General features: G+C 31.1%; 1 protein-coding gene across 1 annotated transcript in view; it reads left to right on the top strand.

The window, feature by feature from the left end:
• LOC143236794 (uncharacterized) overlaps nt 1–21,505 on the top strand; it is a 55,548-nt gene extending 34,043 nt beyond the window's left edge. Inside the window, exons 7-22 of the mRNA XM_076475359.1 lie at nt 1,152–1,236; nt 3,542–3,643; nt 3,862–3,987; nt 4,161–4,265; nt 4,707–4,784; nt 7,202–7,285; nt 8,429–8,473; nt 9,293–9,358; nt 9,794–9,862; nt 14,689–14,757; nt 16,060–16,140; nt 18,032–18,247; nt 18,717–18,828; nt 19,418–19,482; nt 19,895–19,982; nt 21,248–21,505. Of these exons, the coding sequence (XP_076331474.1) occupies nt 1,152–1,236; nt 3,542–3,643; nt 3,862–3,987; nt 4,161–4,265; nt 4,707–4,784; nt 7,202–7,285; nt 8,429–8,473; nt 9,293–9,358; nt 9,794–9,862; nt 14,689–14,757; nt 16,060–16,140; nt 18,032–18,247; nt 18,717–18,828; nt 19,418–19,482; nt 19,895–19,982; nt 21,248–21,370 (1,514 nt within the window). The 3' untranslated portion in view covers nt 21,371–21,505. The remainder of the gene's footprint in view (nt 1–1,151; nt 1,237–3,541; nt 3,644–3,861; nt 3,988–4,160; nt 4,266–4,706; nt 4,785–7,201; nt 7,286–8,428; nt 8,474–9,292; nt 9,359–9,793; nt 9,863–14,688; nt 14,758–16,059; nt 16,141–18,031; nt 18,248–18,716; nt 18,829–19,417; nt 19,483–19,894; nt 19,983–21,247) is intronic.
• The last annotated feature ends 3,470 nt before the right edge of the window (nt 21,506–24,975 follow it).

Genomic DNA, 24,975 nt, shown 5'->3' with positions numbered 1-24,975 from the left:
TTATTATTATTATATCACAGCTAAATATGTATTATTATTATATCACAGCTAAATATGTAAACCTTATTATTATTATATCACAGCTAAACATGTAAACCTTATTATTATTATATCACAGCTAAATATGTAAACCTTATTATTATTATATCACAGCTAAACATGTAAACCTGACAACCTTATTATTATTATATCACAGCTAAATATGTAAACCTGACAACCTTATTATTATTATATCACAGCTAAATATGTAAACCTGACAACCTTATTATTATTATATCACAGCTAAATATGTAAACCTGACAACTTTTTTTGATAATACAAAAAAATATATTTTATAACATCTTTTGAAGTCATTAGAAGTTTGAAAATCTCTGCACAGTTAACCCTAACATTATTATGTTTCAGCTAAAACATATAAACCTGACAACCTTATTATTATTATCACAGTAAACCTGACAACCTTATTATTATTACATCACAGCTAAACATGTAAACCTTATTATTATTACATCACAGATAAGTATGTAAACCTTATTATTATTCATATACAGCTAAACATGTAAACCTGACAACCTTATTATTATTATATCACAGTAGGCATCTAAACCTGACAACCTTTTATTATTATATCACAGCAACATGTAAACCTGACAACCTTATTATTTCACTTCTAAACATGTAAACCTGACAACTTTATTATTATTATTTCACACTAAACATGTAAACCTGACAACCTTATTAGTACTATTTAAATCACAACTAAACATGTAAACCTGACAACCTTATTATTATTATATCACAGCTAAGCATGTAAACTTGACAACTTGTTATATTAAATTTCAAAAGACTTTTTAAGTCTTTTATTAAAATCTTTGAACAATTAAGAAATTTCTTATTTCAGTGTCATGTTCAGCTATTCCCTTCTAGTAATTCTCAGAAAGATTACCTTTCTTAGTTGTAAATATTATTTCTGAGTTTTAAGATTCAACTCAAAACACTTATCATCAACGAAATGTTAAGAAACTCCTACTTTAATAACACTTTGATAACACAGAGAGGTTAACATTAAGTCAACTTTCAATACTTTGATAACACAGAGAGGTTAACATTAAGTCAACTTTCAAACTTTGTTTGCATTTTTATTTGTTCAGCCGGCAGTCATACGAAAGAAGAATTCTATGAAAATAGTCTTATAGAAAGCAGATCACATATCTCCATTCCTCAAGCAGTCAATCCGTAAGTATGAAAATAGTCGTATAGAAAACAGGTCACATATCTCCATTCTTCAAGCATTCAATCTGTAAGTGTGAAAATAGTCTTATAGAAAACAGGTCACATATCTCCATTCTTCAAGCATTCAATCTGTAAGTGTGAAAATAGTCTTATAGAAAACAGGTCACATATCTCCATTCTTCAAGCAGTCAATCCGTAAGTATGAAAATAGTCTTATAGAAAACAGGTCACATATCTCCATTCTTCAAGCAGTCAATCCGTAAGTATGAAAATAGTCTTATAAAAAACAGGTCACATATCTCCATTCCTCAAGCAGTCAATCCGTAAGTATGAAAATAGTCTTATAGAAAACAGGTCACATATCTCCATTCTTCAAGCATTCAATCCGTAAGTGTGAAAATAGTCTTATAGGAAACAGGTCACATATCTCCATTCTTCAAGCAGTCAATCCGTAAGTATGAAAATAGTCTTATAGAAAACAGGTCACATATCTCCATTCTTCAAGCAGTCAATCCGTAAGTATGAAAATAGTCTTATAGAAAACAGGTCACATATCTCCATTCTTCAAGCAGTCAATCCGTAGTATGAAAATAGTCTTATAGAAAACAGGTCACATATCTCCATTCCTCAAGCAGTCAACTGTAAAGTATGAAAATAGTCTTATAGAAAACAGGTCACATATCTCCATTCCTCAAGCAGTCAATCCGTAAGTATGAAAATAGTCTTATAGAAAACAGGTCACATATCTCCATTCCTCAAGCAGTCAATCCGTAAGTATGAAAATAGTCTTATAGGAAACAGGTCACATATCTCCATTCTTCAAGCAGTCAATCCGTAAGTATGAAACTAGTCTTATAGAAAACAGGTCACATATTTCCATTCCTCAAGCAGTCAATTCGTAAGTATGAAAATAGTCTTATAGAAAACAGGTCACATATCTCCATTCTTCAAGCAGTCAATCCGTAAGTATGAAACTAGTCTTATAGAAAACAGGTCACATATCTCCATTCCTCAAGCAGTCAATCCGTAAGTATGAAAATAGTCTTATAGGAAACAGGTCACATATCTCCATTCTTCAAGCAGTCAATCCGTAAGTATGAAACTAGTCTTATAGAAAACAGGTCACATATTTCCATTCCTCAAGCAGTCAATTCGTAAGTATGAAAATAGTCTTATAGAAAACAGGTCACATATCTCCATTCTTCAAGCAGTCAATCCGTAAGTATGAAACTAGTCTTATAGAAAACAGGTCACATATCTCCATTCCTCAAGCAGTCAATCCGTAAGTATGAAAATAGTCTTATAGAAAACAGGTCACATATCTCCATTCTTCAAGCATTCAATCCGTAAGTGTGAAAATAGTCTTATAGGAAACAGGTCACATATCTCCATTCTTCAAGCAGTCAATCCGTAAGTATGAAAATAGTCTTATAGAAAACAGGTCACATATCTCCATTCTTCAAGCAGTCAATCCGTAAGTATGAAAATAGTCTTATAGAAAACAGGTCACATATCTCCATTCTTCAAGCAGTCAATCCGTAGTATGAAAATAGTCTTATAGAAAACAGGTCACATATCTCCATTCCTCAAGCAGTCAATCCGTAAGTATGAAAATAGTCTTATAGAAAACAGGTCACATATCTCCATTCCTCAAGCAGTCAATCCGTAAGTATGAAAATAGTCTTATAGAAAACAGGTCACATATCTCCATTCCTCAAGCAGTCAATCCGTAAGTATGAAAATAGTCTTATAGGAAACAGGTCACATATCTCCATTCTTCAAGCAGTCAATCCGTAAGTATGAAACTAGTCTTATAGAAAACAGGTCACATATTTCCATTCCTCAAGCAGTCAATTCGTAAGTATGAAAATAGTCTTATAGAAAACAGGTCACATATCTCCATTCTTCAAGCAGTCAATCCGTAAGTATGAAACTAGTCTTATAGAAAACAGGTCACATATCTCCATTCCTCAAGCAGTCAATTCGTAAGTATGAAAATAGTTTAAATATTGTTTAATAATTGACTCTAATTCTACACCACATACATGATATCTCTATGAGTGTAAGATGTATGCAGGAAATGTACATATTGTATTTATACCTCATATGTTTTTCTCTTTGTGTCATGTAATTGTTGGGTGATGTGTACATTCTCAGTCTAATTATGTGAAGTTGTTTTATAAAGGTTTGGAGATTTTATGTCCATTTTTCCAAAAATTAGAACCATTTTATCTTTTCTTGTTGTTGTTAAACCATAATCTACTGGAATATAAAAAAACAATATATCAAAATATCTTTATATTTCCAGCTTAGCATCCATGTACAGATCAACATCTGTTCCTTCTGCTTTTCCATTCTCAGATTCTCCTCACAGTGCACGGTCTGTCCCTTGGGAAGGTAGTAAACCCAGGTGAGATGGGGTTTTTCAGTGGACTGGGCTTTAAGGATGCTTTGATACACTTTTAATTATAAACTGACTTGTTACTTTCCATCAGATTAAAGTTAGATATTATATATATACATTTTTGAGCCGAATATTTCTGCAGGTCTTGAAGTAACTCAACTTTGTTGTTTGGTACTTTTTCTCTCGCTTGATTAATTGGCTTAACAAAGTATGTTTTTTTCCAGGGGTCTATATTCAAGCTCCACCAATCCATCTCCCCGATCAGCAAAAAGTGCTACATCTCACATTCATCTTCATCAGCGATCAGCCTCCACAGAGAACGGCAGTAGCTGTGATTTCAGACGAAGACGGTGAGTCTATTTTAATGTTTTAAATGTCATTTACACAAAGCACTAAAGTTATCAAAACAGGAGAGGTGTTAAATATGATATTACTCATCACTAGTGAGTAAGCTTCATTTTAAAAAGTATTACACATCGTGTAACTGATTTGAAAATGGTATTTTGTTTTTACGTATTTAAAGGCATCATCATAGCAGAAAGAGCTCGGATAATGAAAGTGAGGTGTCAAAGTCTTCCAGAGGGTCCAAAACATCAAAGTCTTCAAAACATAGTAGTTCTAATAGAAGGTGAGTTAGAAATAGATGTCAGAGTTTCAAAGTGTCTAAGAAATAGGAGCTGTAAAGTACCAGAAGGTGAACTATAAATAGATGTCAATGTCTTTCAGGGGGCCTAGAGTATTACTGTCTTTGAGAAGCAGTTGCTCCAATAGAAGAATGAATTATAATAAATGTTAGTTTTCCAGAGGATGTGACATCTCCAAGTACTAGCTTTGATGAGAGAACCTCCCTGAACTGAATGTTATCTGTTTTATTTCAAGACATAAATACATGCTATGTTTGATAATGTAGAAGAACAGTTAGTTGGCTTATTTCTTTCTTACTAACATGTGGCTTACATTACTGAAAATCTACTAACATTCAACAATATTGCCAGCTGCAAAGCTCAGAACTTGTTAATTTTTTTTAAATCGTTGTTTTATAATGTTGCTGTCAATCTGTGTTTCTCAGATCACACTACAGAGATGGTACTAGTGGTAGTGAATCAGAAGATCATAAGAAACACAAAAAACACCACAGGAGAGACAAGTGAGTAACAGTATCTGTGAATTGTAATGCAACAAAGAACTAACTTTACTAGAATCTAAGATGTCACTTAGTAGTGAATATTGTAGAGTTGACTACCAGTCCACAATTCCAATATGAATTGTGTGACAAGGTCCTAGATATCAATTTTAAAATATTAAAGAACATTTACATATGATAGTGTAGCTAAATGTTTACTAGACAACTAAATAAAGAATGAAAACTGATATCCCAGGGCTTCAACAAAACAGTATTAACTTGCATCATGTTCTTATAAGATTGAATTTTATGTCATATCAAAGGTGATATCTGTGGTATGTACATGGGAAGAGGTCAACCTTATACACAGTACCATTCAACATGGTATTTCAAGTTTGATGTAAGAGTTGTCAGTGTTTCATATTACCTTATGGTAGATTTTACAACAGTTCTTATTAGAGTAAATAAAATTATTTGTTGACTTGCAATCTGTGGGTTACTGGTTCGAATCCTCGTTCCACCAAACACACCCTTTCAGCCATAATGGCTTTATAATGTTACAGTCAGTCCCATTATTCATTAATAAAACATTAGCCCAAGAGTTGGTGGTGGGTGATGATGACTTGCTGCCTTCCTTGTATTCATTCACTGTTTACCCTTTCACAAGGGGCTCAGTGTAATTAATATACATGAGTTTGTCTACACATTTGCACACGTTAAGTAATTGCACCATAACTTATGACAATGCAAGCGTATCATCACAAAATGTGGCAGACTTTTAATAAAGATTACAAGTGTTTCGTACACACGAAATCAGATTTTTTTAATAAAATATTTTTATTAAAGATTTGTTTGTAAAAATAGTCTGTTTTGTTACTAGTCTGAGTGTGAAGTGATTTTATTTTGTAAAAATAGTCTGTTTTGTTACTAGTCTGAGTGTGAAGTGATTTTATTTTGTAAAAATAGTCTGTTTTGTTACTAGTCTGAGTGTGAAGTGATTTTATTTTGTAAAAATAGTCTGTTTTATTACTAGTCTGAGTGTGAAGTGATTTTATTTTGTAAAAATAGTCTGTTTTGTTACTAGTCTGAGTGTGAAGTGATTTTATTTTGTAAAAATAGTCTGTTTTGTTACTAGTCTGAGTGTGAAGTGATTTTATTTTGTAAAAATAGTCTGTTTTGTTACTAGTCTGAGTGTGAAGTGATTTTATTTTATGGTGGAAAAAACTATTCTTCATCCCAAAATGTCAAATAATATTTGTGTAATCTCTAACAACCTCCTAAATACATTTCAAACATTTGTTTTCAGTAAAGCTTTATATTCTGTGTTGTTTTCTATATTCTAATTATATGGTGTTTATCACTTAACCAACCTGGTAACCATCATAAAAAATTAGGAAATAAATTTATGGTTTTTCAAGCTAGAATGAGTATGTATATTAAAACAAGTATTTAGTCTAAGTAGCTTAAGTCTCATAATGCTATGTTGGAACGTGTATTTATTCATTATTATATTGACCTTCTAGTCGTGTCTGTTTAACATTACATAACTTGCATTGACATGGTGCACATGCACTCAGGTCATGTATCCTGTAATATAAAACTGTCTTCCCTACATATTAGTGAACTAGTACTTTGTAATATACACTCACATTTCAATTATTATACATTATAAATTATTACTATTTATTAATAAATTATTAAACTTTAAATATAGAATAATACATTAAGAAGTAAACCAAACAATTATCTCTTCTTGTTATGACCTTTGCACTTGGGCATTTCAAAACATAGATGACCTTTGTACTTGGTTATTGCTGGACATAGGTTGCTGAGTCTTAAATTTTGCATGTGGAGTATATCAAACAAATTTGTTTTAGCTTTTGTGTGTACAGTTTAATAAACAAACATTCATAATTAACCACACTGATACCATAGAATTACACTATAGTTTATTAAGTTTAGTAACTAATATTTATTTAAATTTTAAAAAATATTAAACTCAAAGTAGACTAAAGACACAGGCTACCTCTTTGAAACATGGAAACCTTTTCAAAGATTAAAATAGCTGAGAAAAACCACTCTGGGGACATTCTAATCTGTTGATTGATTATTCACGTCATATATTGTAGTAAACAATCAAACATAGATTTAGGTTGTGTAGAGATTACATAAATCTAGTTTAGTTTTAAACTATACAGTGAACAAATGCATTTTTAGTTTTCTATGAACATCACTTTACACCTCAACTTGTCAGAGTCTGAGTCAAACTGACTTTATAATTTGACAGGTATATCTTTAGCACAAAAGATATATTAACACAGATGACTTCTTGTGTATGACAGATTTAATTTTTCTTTATGTATTTTGAACAAAATTATCTGGTATGAAACACTGGAATAGAAATGTTTTCATATAAACTTCAGTGTCAACTTTAATCCTAGATCAGGAAGCACATATGAACTGGTTGATTCTGAGGCCCAGTGGAAAGTGGTGCAACAGCAGCAGTTAGAGAACTGCTATTTCAAGTAAGTAGAACCACTTTACTTCTGGTACATAAACCAATAATTTTATGTTCATGTCCTAGATAGATGAAATAATTAGGATCGTGCTCATGCAAAAAGTTTTATTTTGAAGCATGTTTTTATTTATTTGACTTTTAAGCATATTAAGGGATCATCTGTTCATTTGAAATGGACAAAAATTTATCCTTTATAATTTATGAACAAAACCTGGAACAAACAGTTGTGATCAAAATTATTTTGATAATATTTACATCAACCCCTAGAAACCAATATTTTTATTATATTGTTTGGTGATATATTTGAACATAGCTTTATTATTTTGTATTTCATTTATTTTTTTAATTTTATATAAATAGTAATGATATCTTTCCTTAAGGCATTTAAAAATGTTTTATAGGAAAAAAATGTTAACACATTTACATTTCAAATGTTACTTTAAAGATAAATTATAATAAAAAAATGACAAAATCAGATAATAACATTATGGTGCACTTTTTGAAAACCAGTTCTCTCTCATTTATTAAACATTGAAATTAAAATGTCCTTTTACATCTGGCAAAGAATCTGGAGTTTAAAAAATATATTTATTAAACTTATCCACTAAATAGAAACAAATGTAATACAATTTGCTTCATTTTACTGAGAATGTTTACATTTTTTATGAATTAGACCTGATTTATGTTTTACTAAAACTTGTACAAGTGTTATAAAATCACACACGATTTGTTGCTGGTTGAATCATTAGTTAATTTACAGACTTGCCACACAAACATCTGAGATTCGTTTCCCTGTAGTGGACAAAGTGCTAATATGCTGTTGTGTAGCTTTGTGCAAAAAGAAAAAAGGCATAAATTATTAATTTAATAAAATTATTAGTTTTATTTTTGTATTTAAATTTTTAACCAATATAATCTTGTACATATATTTTTTATTAACATGTTGGTTGTTGATTGGTTGCTACTAAGCACAAAGTTATACAATGGGCTATCTGTTTTCTGTCCACCACCTGAATTTTAAAACCATAATTCTATAAGTTACCCAGCAAACTGCTAAGAGGCTTACGACCAATGTATATCAATTGTTTTTTTATGTTAGTATGTATGCTTGTCATTAGATAGTATATATAAACCTTTTTATTTAATTCAGGCCACAAAGTGCTGTTGTTAGAGATTTGTCAAGTAGAAAAAGTGGGTGAGTCTTTCGTTCTTTGTCTTATAATTTTCTGAGTTGTAGAAGGTAAGTGTGAATGTCATGGTTAGAATCCATACAAAGTTTATATAAAGTTGTTTTATTCTGTTTCATACTTGTGTTTGTTATACTGATTTCTCACTTTCAAATCATAATTTTTTATTTTCCATACTTGACAGTTTTAGTTAGTTCTGAATGATACAGTTGAATTAGTTTAGTATTCGTAATGCTTCTTATTAGCACTTCCTTGTAAACATGTTGTTACAGTAGAAACATACCTGATATTGAAGAAATAAAAGCTATTCCGTATCAATGAACTTGTATTTGTAAGAGTTTCTAGATACTGGAAATGATCTGCTTTGTCTTGTATATAGTTTTATCTACCCTGAAGCACTGAAGTCCCTTTCTTGTGATGGTGCTTTCTTTACATACATGTATATGTGTTGATTTTCATAATGAATTATTAACATATTCATGATATCATTTGACTTATCTGATTATTGGTACTTTTCATTTACTTCATGACTGATTGGTTTTCATGTACAAATGATTGTCTAATGTATGGAATAGACTGGACATAATCAGTTTCTGTGTATTTTGAATTTTTCAGAGTAATTATCTGTCTTCATGATTTATTTATCTAATCATATTATTCTGTACATTATATTACTTGTTATAGACTTTCTGACTAGCTTGTACAATATATCAGTAATGGCCATTCTGACTCAGACAACAGTTGTAATCAGTAACAACCATTCTGATTTGAACAGAGCTATGATATTTATTAACCAGCATAACTGAAATGTTAATATCCTTCTTCAGGTATCACAACTCTGGAATGGAAACAGAATCTGAAGCAACTTTTATTCAAAAGAAAAAACATAGAAGGTAAATTCACACTTTTTTAAAGCTCTCTCACAAATAATTTTGAAACTAAAATGTCACTTTATGTAAAAACTATTAAACATTACTTGACTTAGACAAGTGCTTATAGTATCTGTGCTTGTTCTGTGTTTCATAGTAAACATTTTCAGTTTATGTTCAGTTAAGACAATTTTTGTTGTCAACAGAGATATTAACTGAAAGCTGATAAAAAACCTTTTGTTCAATCAGTTATAGTTGTGTTATTCCTGTTTTATATAACTCTACTATTATAACTTGTATTTTGTAAAGAATGTGTGAAACAAGCATGTTATATTACATTGTGAAAGAACATTGTGTTCATGTTTACATTGTATCAATTTATTGATTCTTACAATTACACTAGAAGTGATTCAATCAAAAATGTACATATAAATTAATATAATCTTCTATGTGATTCAGACACAGGTCAAGGTCAAAATCTCCAGAAAACAAGAGAGGATTATCTGATGAACTTAAAAAGCACATTAAGTAAGTGCTAATCTTATTAAATACCACTATAAAACAAGATAGGGTTACCTGATGAACTTAAAAAGCACATTGAGTAAGTGCTAAGCTTTATAAATACCACTATAAAACAAAATAGTGTTACCTGATGAACTTAAAAAGCACATTGAGTAAGTGCTAAGCTTTATAAATACCATTATAAAACAAGATAGGATTACCTGATGAACTTAAAAAGCACATTGAGTAAGTGCTAAGCTTTATAAATACCACTATAAAACAAGATAGGGTTACCTGATGAACTTAAAAAGCACATTGAGTAAGTGCTAAGCTTTATAAATACCATTATAAAACAAGATAGGATTACCTGATGAACTTAAAAAGCACATTGAGTAAGTGCTAAGCTTTATAAATACCACTATAAAACAAGATAGGGTTACCTGATGAACTTAAAAAGCACATTGAGTAAGTGCTAAGCTTTATAAATACCACTATAAAACAAGATAGGATTACCTGATGAACTTAAAAAGCACATTGAGTAAGTGATAAGCTTAATATATACCACTATAAAACAAAATAGTGTTACCTGATGAACTTAAAAAGCACATTGAGTAAGTGCTAAGCTTTATAAAACAAAATAGGATTACCTGATGAACTTAAAAAGCACATTGAGTAAGTGCTAAGCTTTATAAATACCACTATAAAACAAGATAGGATTATCTGATGAACTTAAAAAGCACATTGAGTAAGTGCTAAGCTTAATAAATACCACTATAAAACAAGATAGTGTTACCTGATGAACTTAAAAAGCACATTGAGTAAGTGCTAATCTTAATAAATACCACTATAAAACAAGATAGGGTTACCTGATGAACTTAAAAAGCACATTGAGTAAGTGCTAAGCTTTATAAATACCACTATAAAACAAGATAGGGTTAGCTGATGAACTTAAAAAGTGCATTGAGTAAGTGCTAAGCTTAATATATACCACTATAAAACAAGATAGTGTTACCTGATTAACTTAAAAAGCACATTGAGTAAGTGCTAAGCTTTATAAATACCATTATAAAACAAGATAGGATTACCTGATGAACTTAAAAAGCACATTAAGTAAGTGCTAAGCTTTATAAATACCACTATAAAACAAGATAGGGTTACCTGATGAACTTAAAAAGCACATTGAGTAAGTGCTAAGCTTTATAAATACCACTATAAAACAAGATAGGGTTACCCGATGAACTTAATAAGCACATTGAGTAAGTGCTAAGCTTTATAAATACCACTATAAAACAAGATAGGGTTACCTGATGAACTTAAAAAGCACATTGAGTAAGTGCTAAGCTTTATAAATACCACTATAAAACAAGATAGGATTATTTGGTGAACTTTATACATTGAGAAAGCAATAAACTAAAAACAAATGTCACTTTGAAGATAAACCAACTTAAATAATAATAATAATAAACTTTAGACATGCTCCAGAGTTTTACACATTTCAAAATTGTATTTATTTTTATCAACTCATCATATCCTTCACTTTAGAACCTTTTGGTACTTAGACTGCCAACTAACTATTAGTACTTAGACTGCCAACTAACTATTAGTACTTAGACTGCCAACTAACTATTAGTACTTAGACTGCCAACTAACTATTAGTACTTAGACTGCCAACTAACTATTAGTACTTAGACTGACAACTAACTATTAGTACTTAGACTGCCAACTAACTATTAGTACTTAGACTGCCAACTAACTATTAGTACTTAGACTGCCAACTAACTATTAGTACTTAGACTGCCAACTAACTATTAGTACTTAGACTGCCAACTAACTATTAGTACTTAGACTGCCAACTAACTATTAGTACTTAGACTGCCAACTAACTATTAGTACTTAGACTGCCAACTAACTATTAGTACTTAGACTGCCAACTAACTATTAGTACTTAGACTGCCAACTAACTATTAGTACTTAGACTGCCAACTAACTATTAGTACTTAGACTGACAACTAACTATTAGTACTTAGACTGCCAACTAACTATTAGTACTTAGACTGACAACTAACTATTAGTACTTAGACTGCCAACTAACTATTAGTACTTAGACTGCCAACTAACTATTAGTACTTAGACTGCCAACTAACTATTAGTACTTAGACTGCCAACTAACTATTAGTACTTAGACTGCCAACTAACTATTAGTACTTAGACTGCCAACTAACTATTAGTACTTAGACTGCCAACTAACTATTAGTACTTAGACTGACAACTAACTATTAGTACTTAGACTGCCAACTAACTATTAGTACTTAGACTGCCAACTAACTATTAGTACTTAGACTGCCAACTAACTATTAGTACTTAGACTGACAACTAACTATTAGTACTTAGACTGCCAACTAACTATTAGTACTTAGACTGCCAACTAACTATTAGTACTTAGACTGCCAACTAACTATTAGTGCTTAGACTGCCAACTAACTATTAGTACTTAGACTGACAACTAACTATTAGTACTTAGACTGCCAACTAACTATTAGTACTTAGACTGCCAACTAACTATTAGTACTTAGACTGCCAACTAACTATTAGTACTTAGACTGACAACTAACTATTAGTACTTAGACTGCCAACTAACTATTAGTACTTAGACTGCCAACTAACTATTAGTACTTAGACTGACAACTAACTATTAGTACTTAGACTGCCAACTAACTATTAGTACTTAGACTGACAACTAACTATTAGTACTTAGACTGCCAACTAACTATTAGTACTTAGACTGCCAACTAACTATTAGTACTTAGACTGCCAACTAACTATTAGTACTTAGACTCCCAACTAACTATTCTTTACCAGAAAGAAATGTTTTCCTACTATTAGGTATGCTTACTGATTTACAAATTTCCATCAGAAGGAAATATTCTGCTATTAACAATTGATAATCTCATGCTTATTAGTTTCCATCAGAAGTACGTATTCCATTATATACTGCTAACAATCTCATCGGTATAGTTTCTATCAGAAGTAGGTATTCCGTTATTAACACCTAACAATCTCGTCGGTATAGTTTCTATTAGAAGTAGGTATTCCGTTATTAACAACTAACAATCTCAATGGTATAGTTTCCATCAGAAGTAGGTATTCCGTTATTAACAGCTAACAGTCTCGTCCGTATAGTTTCCATCACAAATAGGTATTCCGTTATTAACAGCTAACAATCTCGTCGGTATAGTTTCCTTCACTAGTAGGCATTCCATTATTAACAGCTAACAATCTTGCCTGTATAGTTTCCTTCAGAAGTAAGTATTCCATTATTAACAGGTAGTAATGTCATCCTGTATAACTTATGTTGTAAACCAGTATAACATTATTAATAGTTAGTTATGTCATCCTGTATAACTTATGTTGTAAACCAGTATAACATTATTAATAGTTAGTTATGACATCCTGTATAACTTATGTTGTAAACCAGTATAACATTATTAATAGTTAGTTATGTCATCCTGTATAACTTATGTTGTAAACCACTATAACATTATTAATAGTTAGTTATGACATCCTGTATAACTTATGTTGTAAACCAGTATAACATTATTAATAGTTAGTTATGACATCCTGTATAACTTATGTTGTAAACCAGTATAACATTATTAATAGTTAGTTATGTCATCCTGTATAACTTATGTTGTAAACCAGTATAACATTATTAACAGGTAGTTATGTCATCCTGTATAACTTATGTTGTAAACCAGTATAAGATTATTAACGGGTAGTTATGTCATCCTGTATAACTTATGTTGTAAACCAGTATAACATTATTAATAGTTAGTTATGTCATCCTGTATAACTTATGTTGTAAACCAGTATAACATTATTAATAGTTAGTTATGTCATCCTGTATAACTTATGTTGTAAACCAGTATAACATTATTAACAGGTAGTTATGTCATCCTGTATAACTTATGTTGTAAACCAGTATAACATTATTAACAGGTAGTTATGACATCCTGTATAACTTATGTTTTAAACCAGTATAACATTATTAACAGGTAGTTATGTCATCCTGTATAACTTATGTTGTAAACCAGTATAACATTATTAATAGTTAGTTATGTCATCCTGTATAACTTATGTTGTAAACCAGTATAACATTATTAACAGGTAGTTATGTCATCCTGTATAACTTATGTTGTAAACCAGTATAACATTATTAATAGTTAGTTTTATCATCCTGTATAACTTATGTTGTAAACCAGTATAACATTATTAATATTTAGTTATGTCATCCTGTACAGCTTATGTTGTAAACCAGTATAACATTATTAATAGTTAGTAATGTCATTCTTTATAGCTTATATTGGTCTTGGTATAGAACACTGGTATAACAAATAAATTCAGTTTTAAAAACCAGTAGATGTGAGAAGCAAGCTTTACAGATTCTATTAAAATAATTTTATAGTGTGAAACTGAATCATTTAGCATCTAAACTATCTTGAGTATCCACCTGGAGGTGTAAAAGGGTTTAAGAAATATACATACAGATATGACAATATTACAGTAGCTGTTGTCAGTCTATCTTGATTAATAAGTGTCATATTTCACTCTGTGAAATTTAATGTGTGTATTTCTTTTATGAGAAATTCTTACGTAAAGGCAATATGTTTTATAACTTGTTTATAAAACTGTATTGTGTTTCAAAGTAACAATTGTATGGATGTTGTACAAATGTTTTGTGTAGATAAATGTTTTTTTATAATAATTTATTATAATTGTGTATTCTCAAATATATTCTTACAATAGAAGTGTATCCTTTATTTATGTTACACTTTGTTGAAATGGTTCTGGTTTAGATATACATTGATTGATCCTGAAAATTTGACAGAACATGAAAAACAAGACATCAAGTATACAAAGGTTGAGTAAGTAGATTTTAACCTGACTTCTAACATTTTCTAAACAAAATATACCAAGTTCAAATTTTAGTGTTAGTCTAGTTTTTCTTATAGTTTAAACCATTATATTTTTAATTTATTAGCACATTAATAGCTGAAAGTTACATTAATGCTGAAGAAACAGTCCAAAGAATGTAAAAATTTTGAAATTTAATTTATGTATAAAATTTTAAATATGAAAATGACATAACACAATGAGGCTCAGTGGTAAGAACGTGGGCTTAGAATGCTAAAAACTGGGTTTTAATACAGTTACAATGCCCAGAACAGGAACAGCTGTAGCTTTGTGTTAAACAATAAACACATGAAAATATGGGTTTTAATACAATGGCTAGACCAGGAGCAGCTGTAGCTTTGTGTTAAATAAACATATGAAAAACTGGGTTTTAATACAATGGCTAGACCAGGAGCAGCTGTAGCTTTGTGTTAAACAATAAACATATGAAAAACTGGGTTTTAATACAATGGCTAGACCAGGAGCAGCTGTAGCTTTGTGTTAAACAATAAACATATGAAAAACTGGGTTTAAATACAGTGGCTAGACCAGGAGCAGCTGTAGCCTTGTGTTAAATAAACATATGAAAAACTGGGTTTTAATACAATGGCTAGACCAGGAGCAGCTGTAGCTTTGTGTTAAACAATAAACATATGAAAAACTGGGTTTTAATACAATGGCTAGACCAGGAGCAGCTGTAGCTTTGTGTTAAACAATAAACATATGAAAAACTGGGTTTTAATACAATGGCTAGAGCAAGAACAGCTGTAGCTTTGTGCTTAACAATAAACATATGAAAAACTGTTGTACACAATTAACCTTTAGTTAGTTTTAGGTAAAAGATACTGAATTACAGGAATATAATAATATTTTACTGCCAGCTGAATCTACAGTGAACTGAACTGTTTCTCAGTAACATCACGTGTACTTCTGATCAAAGAAGCTTTTAACCATGGCTTTAGTGCAAGTATGGCAGGTTGAACCCAAGAAGTGCTGGTATACTTGTTGAAACATATTTTCATTATTTGTGGTGCACTATTAAACTTTTAAATGAAAGTATATTTTATGTTTAACAACTTATACTGCCATCTATGTTTACAGTTGTAAACTAGAAGATGTCCTATGTTTTATATTCCTGTAATTATGTATATTGTACTTTGATAACGACATACAAGCTGTTTTATTTTACAATTAAACAATGAATGATATCATAAATGTCTGTATGTTTGTAACAAAAATTTTTCTATTTTTTGCTGTCATTTATTGCTTTGCAGAAGTGACAGTAGATTGGTGAAGGTTCGATATTCACCTACAAGTGGTCAAGCTTACTGTCGAGTTGCCAGACTGCCATTAAAGTAAGTGTAAATCTTATAATACAAATAGTCTTTGTGTTGAAACCATATGTAACTACTGGGACATGAGTTGGCCAAAGTACAGCTCTGTATTTCAGAGTTGTGAGCCTCATTCTAATATTATAAAAACATTCTCTGCTCTGGGTGCATCATAAGAAGGACAGCAATCCTTTAGTATATTATGGTGGATAGTAGGTGATGCTGACAAACCTTCTTCCTCCTGGTCAGTAGTTCAAAATCTGAAATGACAGCAGCTAATCTTAGTTGCTTTGTTATGAATACAAATATCCTTGTTAAAAAAATTGTGTGAAATAACTTTTTTCTAGGTTAATATAAATTTTTAGATATTTAAAACTGAATACCTCTGGTGGCTCATTGTTAAGTCTGAAGACTTATAACACTAAACAAATAAGATTTGGATTCCCACAGTGAGCAGATCACACAGAAGTCCATTGTGTAACTTTCAAATTAGGTTACATTTAAATTTTACAAAACTATAAGTAAAGAACAAATGTTAGATTTGTCAGCAACAGACATGTTTTATGTTCACATTTGGGTACAAAATGAAACCTTAAGTATAATGAATACAGTTTATTGTGTTTGATATTACAACCCATTACAACAGACATGTTTTATGTTCACATTTGGGTACAAAATGAAACCTTAAGTATAATGAATACAGTTTATTGTGTTTGATATTACAACCCATTACAACAGACATGTTTTATGTTCACATTTGGGTACAAAATGAAACCTTAAGTATAATGAATACAGTTTGTTGTGTTTGATATTACAACCCATTACAACAGACATGTTTTATGTTCACATTTGGGTACAAAATGAAACCTTAAGTATAATGAATACAGTTTATTGTGTTTGATATTACAACCCATTACAACAGACATGTTTTATGTTCACATTTGGGTACAAAATGAAACCTTAAGTATAATGAATACAGTTTGTTGTGTTTGATATTACAACCCATTATATCTCACTCAGCCCATCAAACTTCCTGCTCAACGTGGAAAGGATTAGATTTAATGTCTTATTGACTACATACCTAGTTTAACATTCTCATATAATAAAACATACACTGTAATATTAGTCTGAGAAATACAAAGATATTAATTACATTTTACTCGCTTCAAAAATGCTTTATTTATTTTATAAATGTTCCATATCTTTATATTAGAAAATTATATGATTTGTTCAGTAAATTGTTGAGATAAAAACTCAAGTATAACGTATGACACGTGTTACTGTTACAACAAATATTTTATAGATAAGTTAAACCTTTGCAAATATAAATAGTTTGAGAAATGTAAACTGTTAAGTGAAAGTTGTATTGATTCTACAGTTTTATTAAATAGTTTAAAATAAATTTGTATGCTTATAGCTGTACAAAAGGTGAGAAAACTTTACATACATAGAGAAATTGGTACTAAATGTACTGTATATCTATAATGTAAATCATGTAATATCACGTTTCTACGTTATTTAATGGGGCAGGCTTAGCCGAGGGGTCAGTGTACCAGAAAGTGAATCTGGTTGTCCACGTGGTTTATATACGCCATTGCTGAAAAAAACTAAAAAGACAACTTTCTCTTTGGGGATATTGAATGGATTATAAGAGCAACAGTCAAATCCCAATTTCATTAAAACCCACCAAGAGTTAGTTGGTGGTGGGTTCTGTTGATTAGCTCCCTTCCCTCTATACTATCAGTTCAAAATTAGGGGAAGATAGTCCTGTGTGGCTGAGTCCTAGTGTCCAAAAACAACTACTGTGTTGTATGAAGTGCAACAATAGTCCTGGTGGCTTGGTGCTTGCATCCAGAAACAAATACTGTGTCATATATTAAACACTTACGTAGTCACTCTTAATCTATATTTCCAGGAACTCTTCAGAACAGTTGAAAAGCAAGGTGTCAGCTGGAGGTGCTGATAGCCCACCTCCTCCTTATGCAGAAGGTGGGCCTGTATTACATGAAAATTCTCAGATGCTCACACATGCAGGAGGTGGCTTTGCTATGACAACTCAACCAAACCATACTAAGGTCTCAGACAACCAGAGTAAACATGTGACTTCTATACTCCCTAGTAATACATACAGGTATTGGCAAGAATATTTTTTACAAACATGAATTAAGACTACTTTCACATGACTGTATTAAACTTATATGTTCGAAACGTGGTGTTGACAACCTTAACAATAGTTAAATTTTATAATTCCAATCATCCATGAAAAAACAATTAGAACCTTAAAAAATTAACTTTTATTTCAACTGATGAAAAAGGAACAAGTCACTTGATAGCTAATTTGTTTTTGTAGACAGAATATTGTGATTTGAATTTTTAAGATTTTGATACTAATCCTCAATTATGAAAGTTCTTAACATCTGTAATTAAAGATGGTTTTTCTGTTATTACTATGTTTTTTGTATCAGTTTTCTTGAACGATAAATACGTACATTAATAAAAATTACTTGAATGTCTATAGTTTTAATAACATCAATAGATAAAAAAAAATTAACCTTAACATAAAATTTGCCATGTTACTGTTCTGTGTTTTAATAATGCAGACATAACTTGTCGGTGCCATTACCTGGAACATCCATGACTCACAGTAATAGAGGATTTGTTCAGACTCAGATGATTAAACCCCAAATCAATCATTCCTTTCTTCAAAACCAGGTAAGACATATTTTATCATCTATATATCGTAACTTTGATGTTATACCATATAAGTACACTTGTAACTTCTCATTTGTACTTATAATCTACTATTTAATTTAAGCCTACAAGTTTAGTTACTTTTAGCCTTAAAATTAATGTTTTATGTTTTTTAATACGTTTTACTGATTTGATACAAGTAGATCTGATTTTGAGATAAAGTCAATCCACATACACTCCTCAGTAGTGAGTCTGAACACTTACAACATGTGTTTCCATACTCGTGGTGAGCAGACACAAACACATCCCTTTGTGCTTTACAAAAACAAAGAAAATATACGTGTCGATTGTTTATATAGAATTACTGTCTCTAATTTAATATATTTTGCCAGTTAGTCATGTCAACATCAATAGTTTGGCTGTTTAGATTTGGTTTTTAAATTGGAGGTTATACCAACAGTACTTTTAAGAATTACAGTAAAAGAAAAAAACGGATTAAAGATTGTTTGTCTCAGGAACTAAAATGTTAGAAACAGTCTTATGTTGATAATGTTTTTAGATTCAGTTGGTAATATTAAGAACTATTAAACAAAATCTTGATCCTTGGCAGTCCTTGAACATGAAATCCAGTGATAATGACAACAGTGGGAGTCAAACAAAGTTGCAGTGTTCAAAGTAAGTAGTTTCACACTTTCCAGAGATCATTTGGAGAACTGATTGTGAAAATGATTGTTTTCATTTTGTAGATATGAAGAATTAAATAGCATAATGGAAGAGAGCACTAAATCAATGTTACTTTGTTTATACATCTCAGTCTGTTTTTCAGAAACAATTCAACTTGTTAGTAAAACTGCCAAACCAATCAGTAGATCTTATACACTGTAAACTGTGTAAATCTTGAACCATGAGAGAATGAATTGCTTGAAAAATGGTAGCTTACATAACTAATGTTCAAACAAGTTATGATTTACTTTAAAATATTATTAATACCATGCTGTTCTATACTCTATTTGTTTCTTGTATAATACACATTGTGGAAAATGTGTATTGGTTTTCTGTATAGAAAGACCAATTTTTTTACTTACAGAACGTCTAATGGAATAACAAACCCCATGACAGCACATCTTTCACCTCACGTGTCTTTTAAGACATCAGGAAAAACTACTGATGATAAGGTAGATATGATCTCATTACTTACAATACTATATCTGTCATTGACTGAAGACTGTATTAAAATATGACATAAAATTAAAGTATATTTGCAGACAGATAAGGACTGCACATATATATAGTGATAGTTCTACAAGATAAGGACTGCACATATATATAGTGATAGTTCTACAAGATAAGGACTGCACATATATATAGTGATAGTTCTACAAGATAAGGACTACACATATATATACGAGGTCTGTTCAAAAAATATGCGGTCTGACGTCATAAAACAAAATGTACTTTATTTAGAAGTTACAGGTCTGGGACCCCTTCAAAGTACTCTCCTCCCAAACGCACACACTTATCCCAACGGTGTTTCCACTTGTTGAAACAGTCCTGGTACGCTTCTTTTGTAATGTCCTCCAGCTCCTTCGTCGCATTTGCCTTAATCTCGGGAATCATCTCAAATCTTCTTCCTTTCAAGGGTCTATTGAGTTTGGGGAACAAGAAAAATCACAAGGAACAAGGTCAGGTGAGTAGAGGGGGTGAGGAAGAACAGTGATGGAGTGTTTGGCCAAAAACTCGCGAGTTCTGAGGCACAAATTTCGCAGCAACGCGGTGCATCTTCAATTTTTCGGTCAAAATCTCGTAACAAGATCTAACTGATATCCCACACTCTTAAGCAAGCTCCTGACAGTCAGACGTCGATTTGCCCACACCAGGGTGTTGATTTTGTCGGCGTGTGGGTCGCCAGTTGGCGTGGAAGGACGTCCAGGGCGCTCATCATCTTCAATGGACTGTCGACCATCCTTAAAACGTTCATGCCACTTGAAACATGCCGTACGCTTTATAGCAACATCACCGTAAGCCGTGTTAAGCATAGCAAAAGTTTCAGTCGCAGATTTTCCAAGTTTAACACAAAATTTCACAGCAAGTCGTTGCTCTTTCAGGTCATTCATTCTGAAATCCGCCAAACGAAAAAAATCGCACTTCACTTAAAACCACGTAGCTAATACACAAATGAAGATATCTGCAATCGGGAAATGGCGTCGTAATCAGCTGATCTGTGCGAACCTAGCGACACCAAACGGATTCCCCTGGAACCAACTGGAGCCTCGCATTTTTCGAACAGACCTCGTATACAGATAGTTCTTGTTCTAACAAAAACATGAAGTCAAATATTTTGTAGAAAAGATTTTCAACACACTGACAATCAGTAATTACAAACATATATTAATTTGTGATTACAGGTTTGAAAAGATGGACTTTTTGTTTTCTCTTTCAGTCTTTTCCCCAGTTTAATACAAGTAATCCACTAAGCTCAAAAATAGCCAATGAAGTTTCAAAAACAATAAGTGGGAGCAAGATACAGTTGGAAAATAACCTGGAAATGAGTACAGAACTCTAACGAAATCTTGTCTAGGAAGTAAACATTGTCTTCTTTTTTATACCGTTTTATTTATCTGTGTCAATGAAATAAATGCTGAATATTTACTCACCTGTCACAAAATTCATAGAGTAAATAATAAACAATTTTTGTTTATATTTGTAATTTTTTTTATTGCTTAATGTTTAAAGGTAGACCATCTGGATGAACAAACAGAGATTCATCATTCCATGTTATTTTATAAACAATCATCAGTTTCATGGTACACAGTATAAAGATTAACTGAAAGTATACAAATATTTCAAGGTTTCTGCACTGCTTTGATCTTTTACCTAATATTGTAACTCATAAGTTTTATTTAAATATAAAAATTTTAAAATTTGTCGATGAAAACATACAACTTATTACATTATCTTACTAACAGTAATATGTGTTGTTTTCATATCTGTAGAACATATGCTACAAGTGCTGACTGTGAGTACAAAAAGTTTCGGTTCCTCTTAGTGTATCACGTGTTATGGAAGATATGTAAATGACACTTATTTAACTAAGTATGATGTCAGGATAACACATAGGTTAAATAAACAACAGGATTTTCTAAAGATAGAACTTTCTTCATCAGAGTCCACCTTTTGACAGCCCTCGGGTTTTTATTTTAATCTGTCAACTTGAAGTATACACTATTAACAATTTGACACCTGGTGTTTCAAGAACACATTAAACGTACAATTATTTATTACTTAATTTTTACACCAACTAACACGAATTATCTGAGGTAAACAAGCAGTTCTGAATATTTCATAATTCAGTTGCATTTCTTGAAGGTCTTTTAATATTTTCTGCTGGAACAATACAAACAAAGTTTAATACTTTGTATACTAGAATTCATCCTGTTAACACGTGTATACAAAGTAGAAAACAAACACAGAATGAAATACATTTTAATATTTTCTGCTGGAACAATACAAACAAAGTTTAATACTTTGTATACTAGAATTCATCCTGTTTACACGTGAAAACAAACATAGAACGAAATACATTTCATTCTTCCAGCTTTCAGTAAATTTAATATGATTTGAAGTTGTAAGACTTCAATGAAGGGTATAAGACAGTACACCGTGTACAGGGTAGTTTGTTAAGGTAGCAAACATTATAAGACTAATACTGGAGTAAAGGTTATAAGACTATGTTATAGTTAAGGTTATAAGGCAGTCCACTACTCTGAATAACTAGGGATATATATGTTAGTGAAAATTAAATACATGTGTTTTAAACCTTTGCTTATGGTAATATGTTTTATAAACAAATTAATAGTTACTTCTTGAAATATATTTATTTTTGAGCTAAATTCATGATTCCCAATTCTTATTGCAAAAGTTTAAATTACCTGTTTACATATTTACGTGATTAGTACAGTTTCCACATCAAATTCTGATGCATGTTCACACAATGAAAATTGTCTTGTTGTTGGTTGTATGAGCAGACAGTGCCTGTGAGTTCATAGTTGACATTTTGTTATTGAAAAAAAATTGTGCTTCACACTTTAGGCCTTGGGTGCACTATAAGTGCTGATCAAGTTCTACTGTTCTATCACAGAAGCCCACTAGGGTGCACTGTTGACTAGCATCTAGTCCATCTAGTCTATCAGTTCCAAATTAGGATGGTTGACACCATATAACTCTTGGGTGGCTTTGTGCAAATTTCTGAAAAGTTTCTTTGTTCTCCATATGAATGTTGTATGTTTAGTTTAGAATGAATGATTACATATTCTTTTTCTAGTGTACTGAGAGCTTTATTACTTCCAACTTAAATACTGCAATATGTTTTGACACCTAAGTGTTCATAGTACAGATAAACTTTGACTGGCAGTTCACAATGTAGGATCTAATTATCTTTTGGAACATGTTAATGTATCTAAAAGTTTAATTTCTCCACAATAACAGAATATCACATTTATATAACTACAAGTGTTAACATTAGACTGAAAAGGGCATGTGAAACTGTCAACTTGTACTTCATTTTATATTACGTTAAATAGTACTGTGTATTTAACCACTATTACAGTTTTACATTTTCTACACAGGACCTGTTTAATTAATTCTACTCAAAACTTTAACAAAAGTGAAATAGTTCATCCTAAACATAGATAAATTCTTATGTGCCTTTTAGTCTTTCGTTGTTGTACGACTTCTGTAAATTGTATCAAACAATAATTTATTCTTCATGATCAAACTTATTACCTGTTATTGAGAAATTAAAAATAACCTATCAATGTAACAAAGAATTTCATTAAAATAATGAGTTATTTTTCAAACACCAGATAGCTAGCTTTTTCTATTACTGTTTACTTTATAAAACTAGTTCACAGATATACGAAATATTTCCATAGATAAGTATATAACATTACTTTCACATCACAAAATAGTCAAGTTTAATGAAAACTGATAACCAATTTCATCTCAAGAGAAATAAAATCATTCTCTTATATATTTACTGATACAGAAAAAGGAAACCATAGTGTGAATGGACACTAGTTAACATTTTAACTGATCAGGTCATGTGCACATTTTTAATAAAACCAAGTTTTATAGAAAGAAGGAGTGAAAGTTAAATGTCCTTCGTAGTGATGTAACAGCTTTGATGTAGATAAAGCACATAAACTAGAGTTTGAGATGTATTTTAGTAATCTGTTTCACTTTGATTGGATGTTATACAAAGTATCCATATACTGCATTACTTATCTGTTAAATAAAAAGAAATGTTTCTGAAAGATTTGACTTCAATTTAGCTAGAAAATAACTTTTTCTGAATATATATTTGATCTCTTCTCCCTTCATGGTTTAGTTAGAACCAATTACAATCACAAATTTGATTGTTGTCAAACACAAAACTATGTGATGGGCTCTCTCTGGGCTGTGTCCACGGTGGGCATCAAAACCCAATTTTATTTCTTACTGTTGTGGTACCAAGGGACAATGATTAAAGAAATCATATCACTGAGTTAACTACTTGGAGTATACAGGAATATGTTTTGTAATAACATTTATGTACAGGTTTCACATACCGATAAAACTGTTCGGTTTATCCTATTTCGTGTTAACTTTGTTCTCAAAAACTAACACCTGTTAGTGAACACTGTGATAACAGTAACCTTCAACAGTTGTTAAGGTGATATCTAGAATTAGTTACATCTGTATTATAAAGTGGCCACTCACATGGATAGCACAAGTCACTACATATAAATGTACATTTTTTGTGAAGTAATAACAATCTCAAGTATAGTCAGTCTGTTGTAAAACCTCAAACAAGTAGTCTGAAAGAAGTGACAAGATGAAGGAACAAACCAGTGTGTTAAACATGTAGGTATGTATACCATCTCATAACCTAATTTTATAATCTGTATACTCGTTATGGAATGAAAGTAAGTAACTTAGAAAACATTTGGATTAAAAGTTCAACACTATCACGAGTCAAACAAATGACTGTGTTCCTAGTGTCCAGTTTTAATTCCAACACCTTATCACGAGTCACACTAATGACTGTTCCTAGTGTCCAGTTTTAATTCCAACACCTTATCACGAGTCACGCTAATGGCTGTGTTCCCAGTGTCCAGTTTTAATTCCAAC

This window comes from Tachypleus tridentatus, chromosome 2 (genome assembly GCF_004210375.1).
Source record: "Tachypleus tridentatus isolate NWPU-2018 chromosome 2, ASM421037v1, whole genome shotgun sequence".
NCBI classification, from domain to species: domain Eukaryota; kingdom Metazoa; phylum Arthropoda; class Merostomata; order Xiphosura; family Limulidae; genus Tachypleus; species Tachypleus tridentatus.
This window is presented reverse-complemented; position numbering and strand designations above follow the sequence as displayed.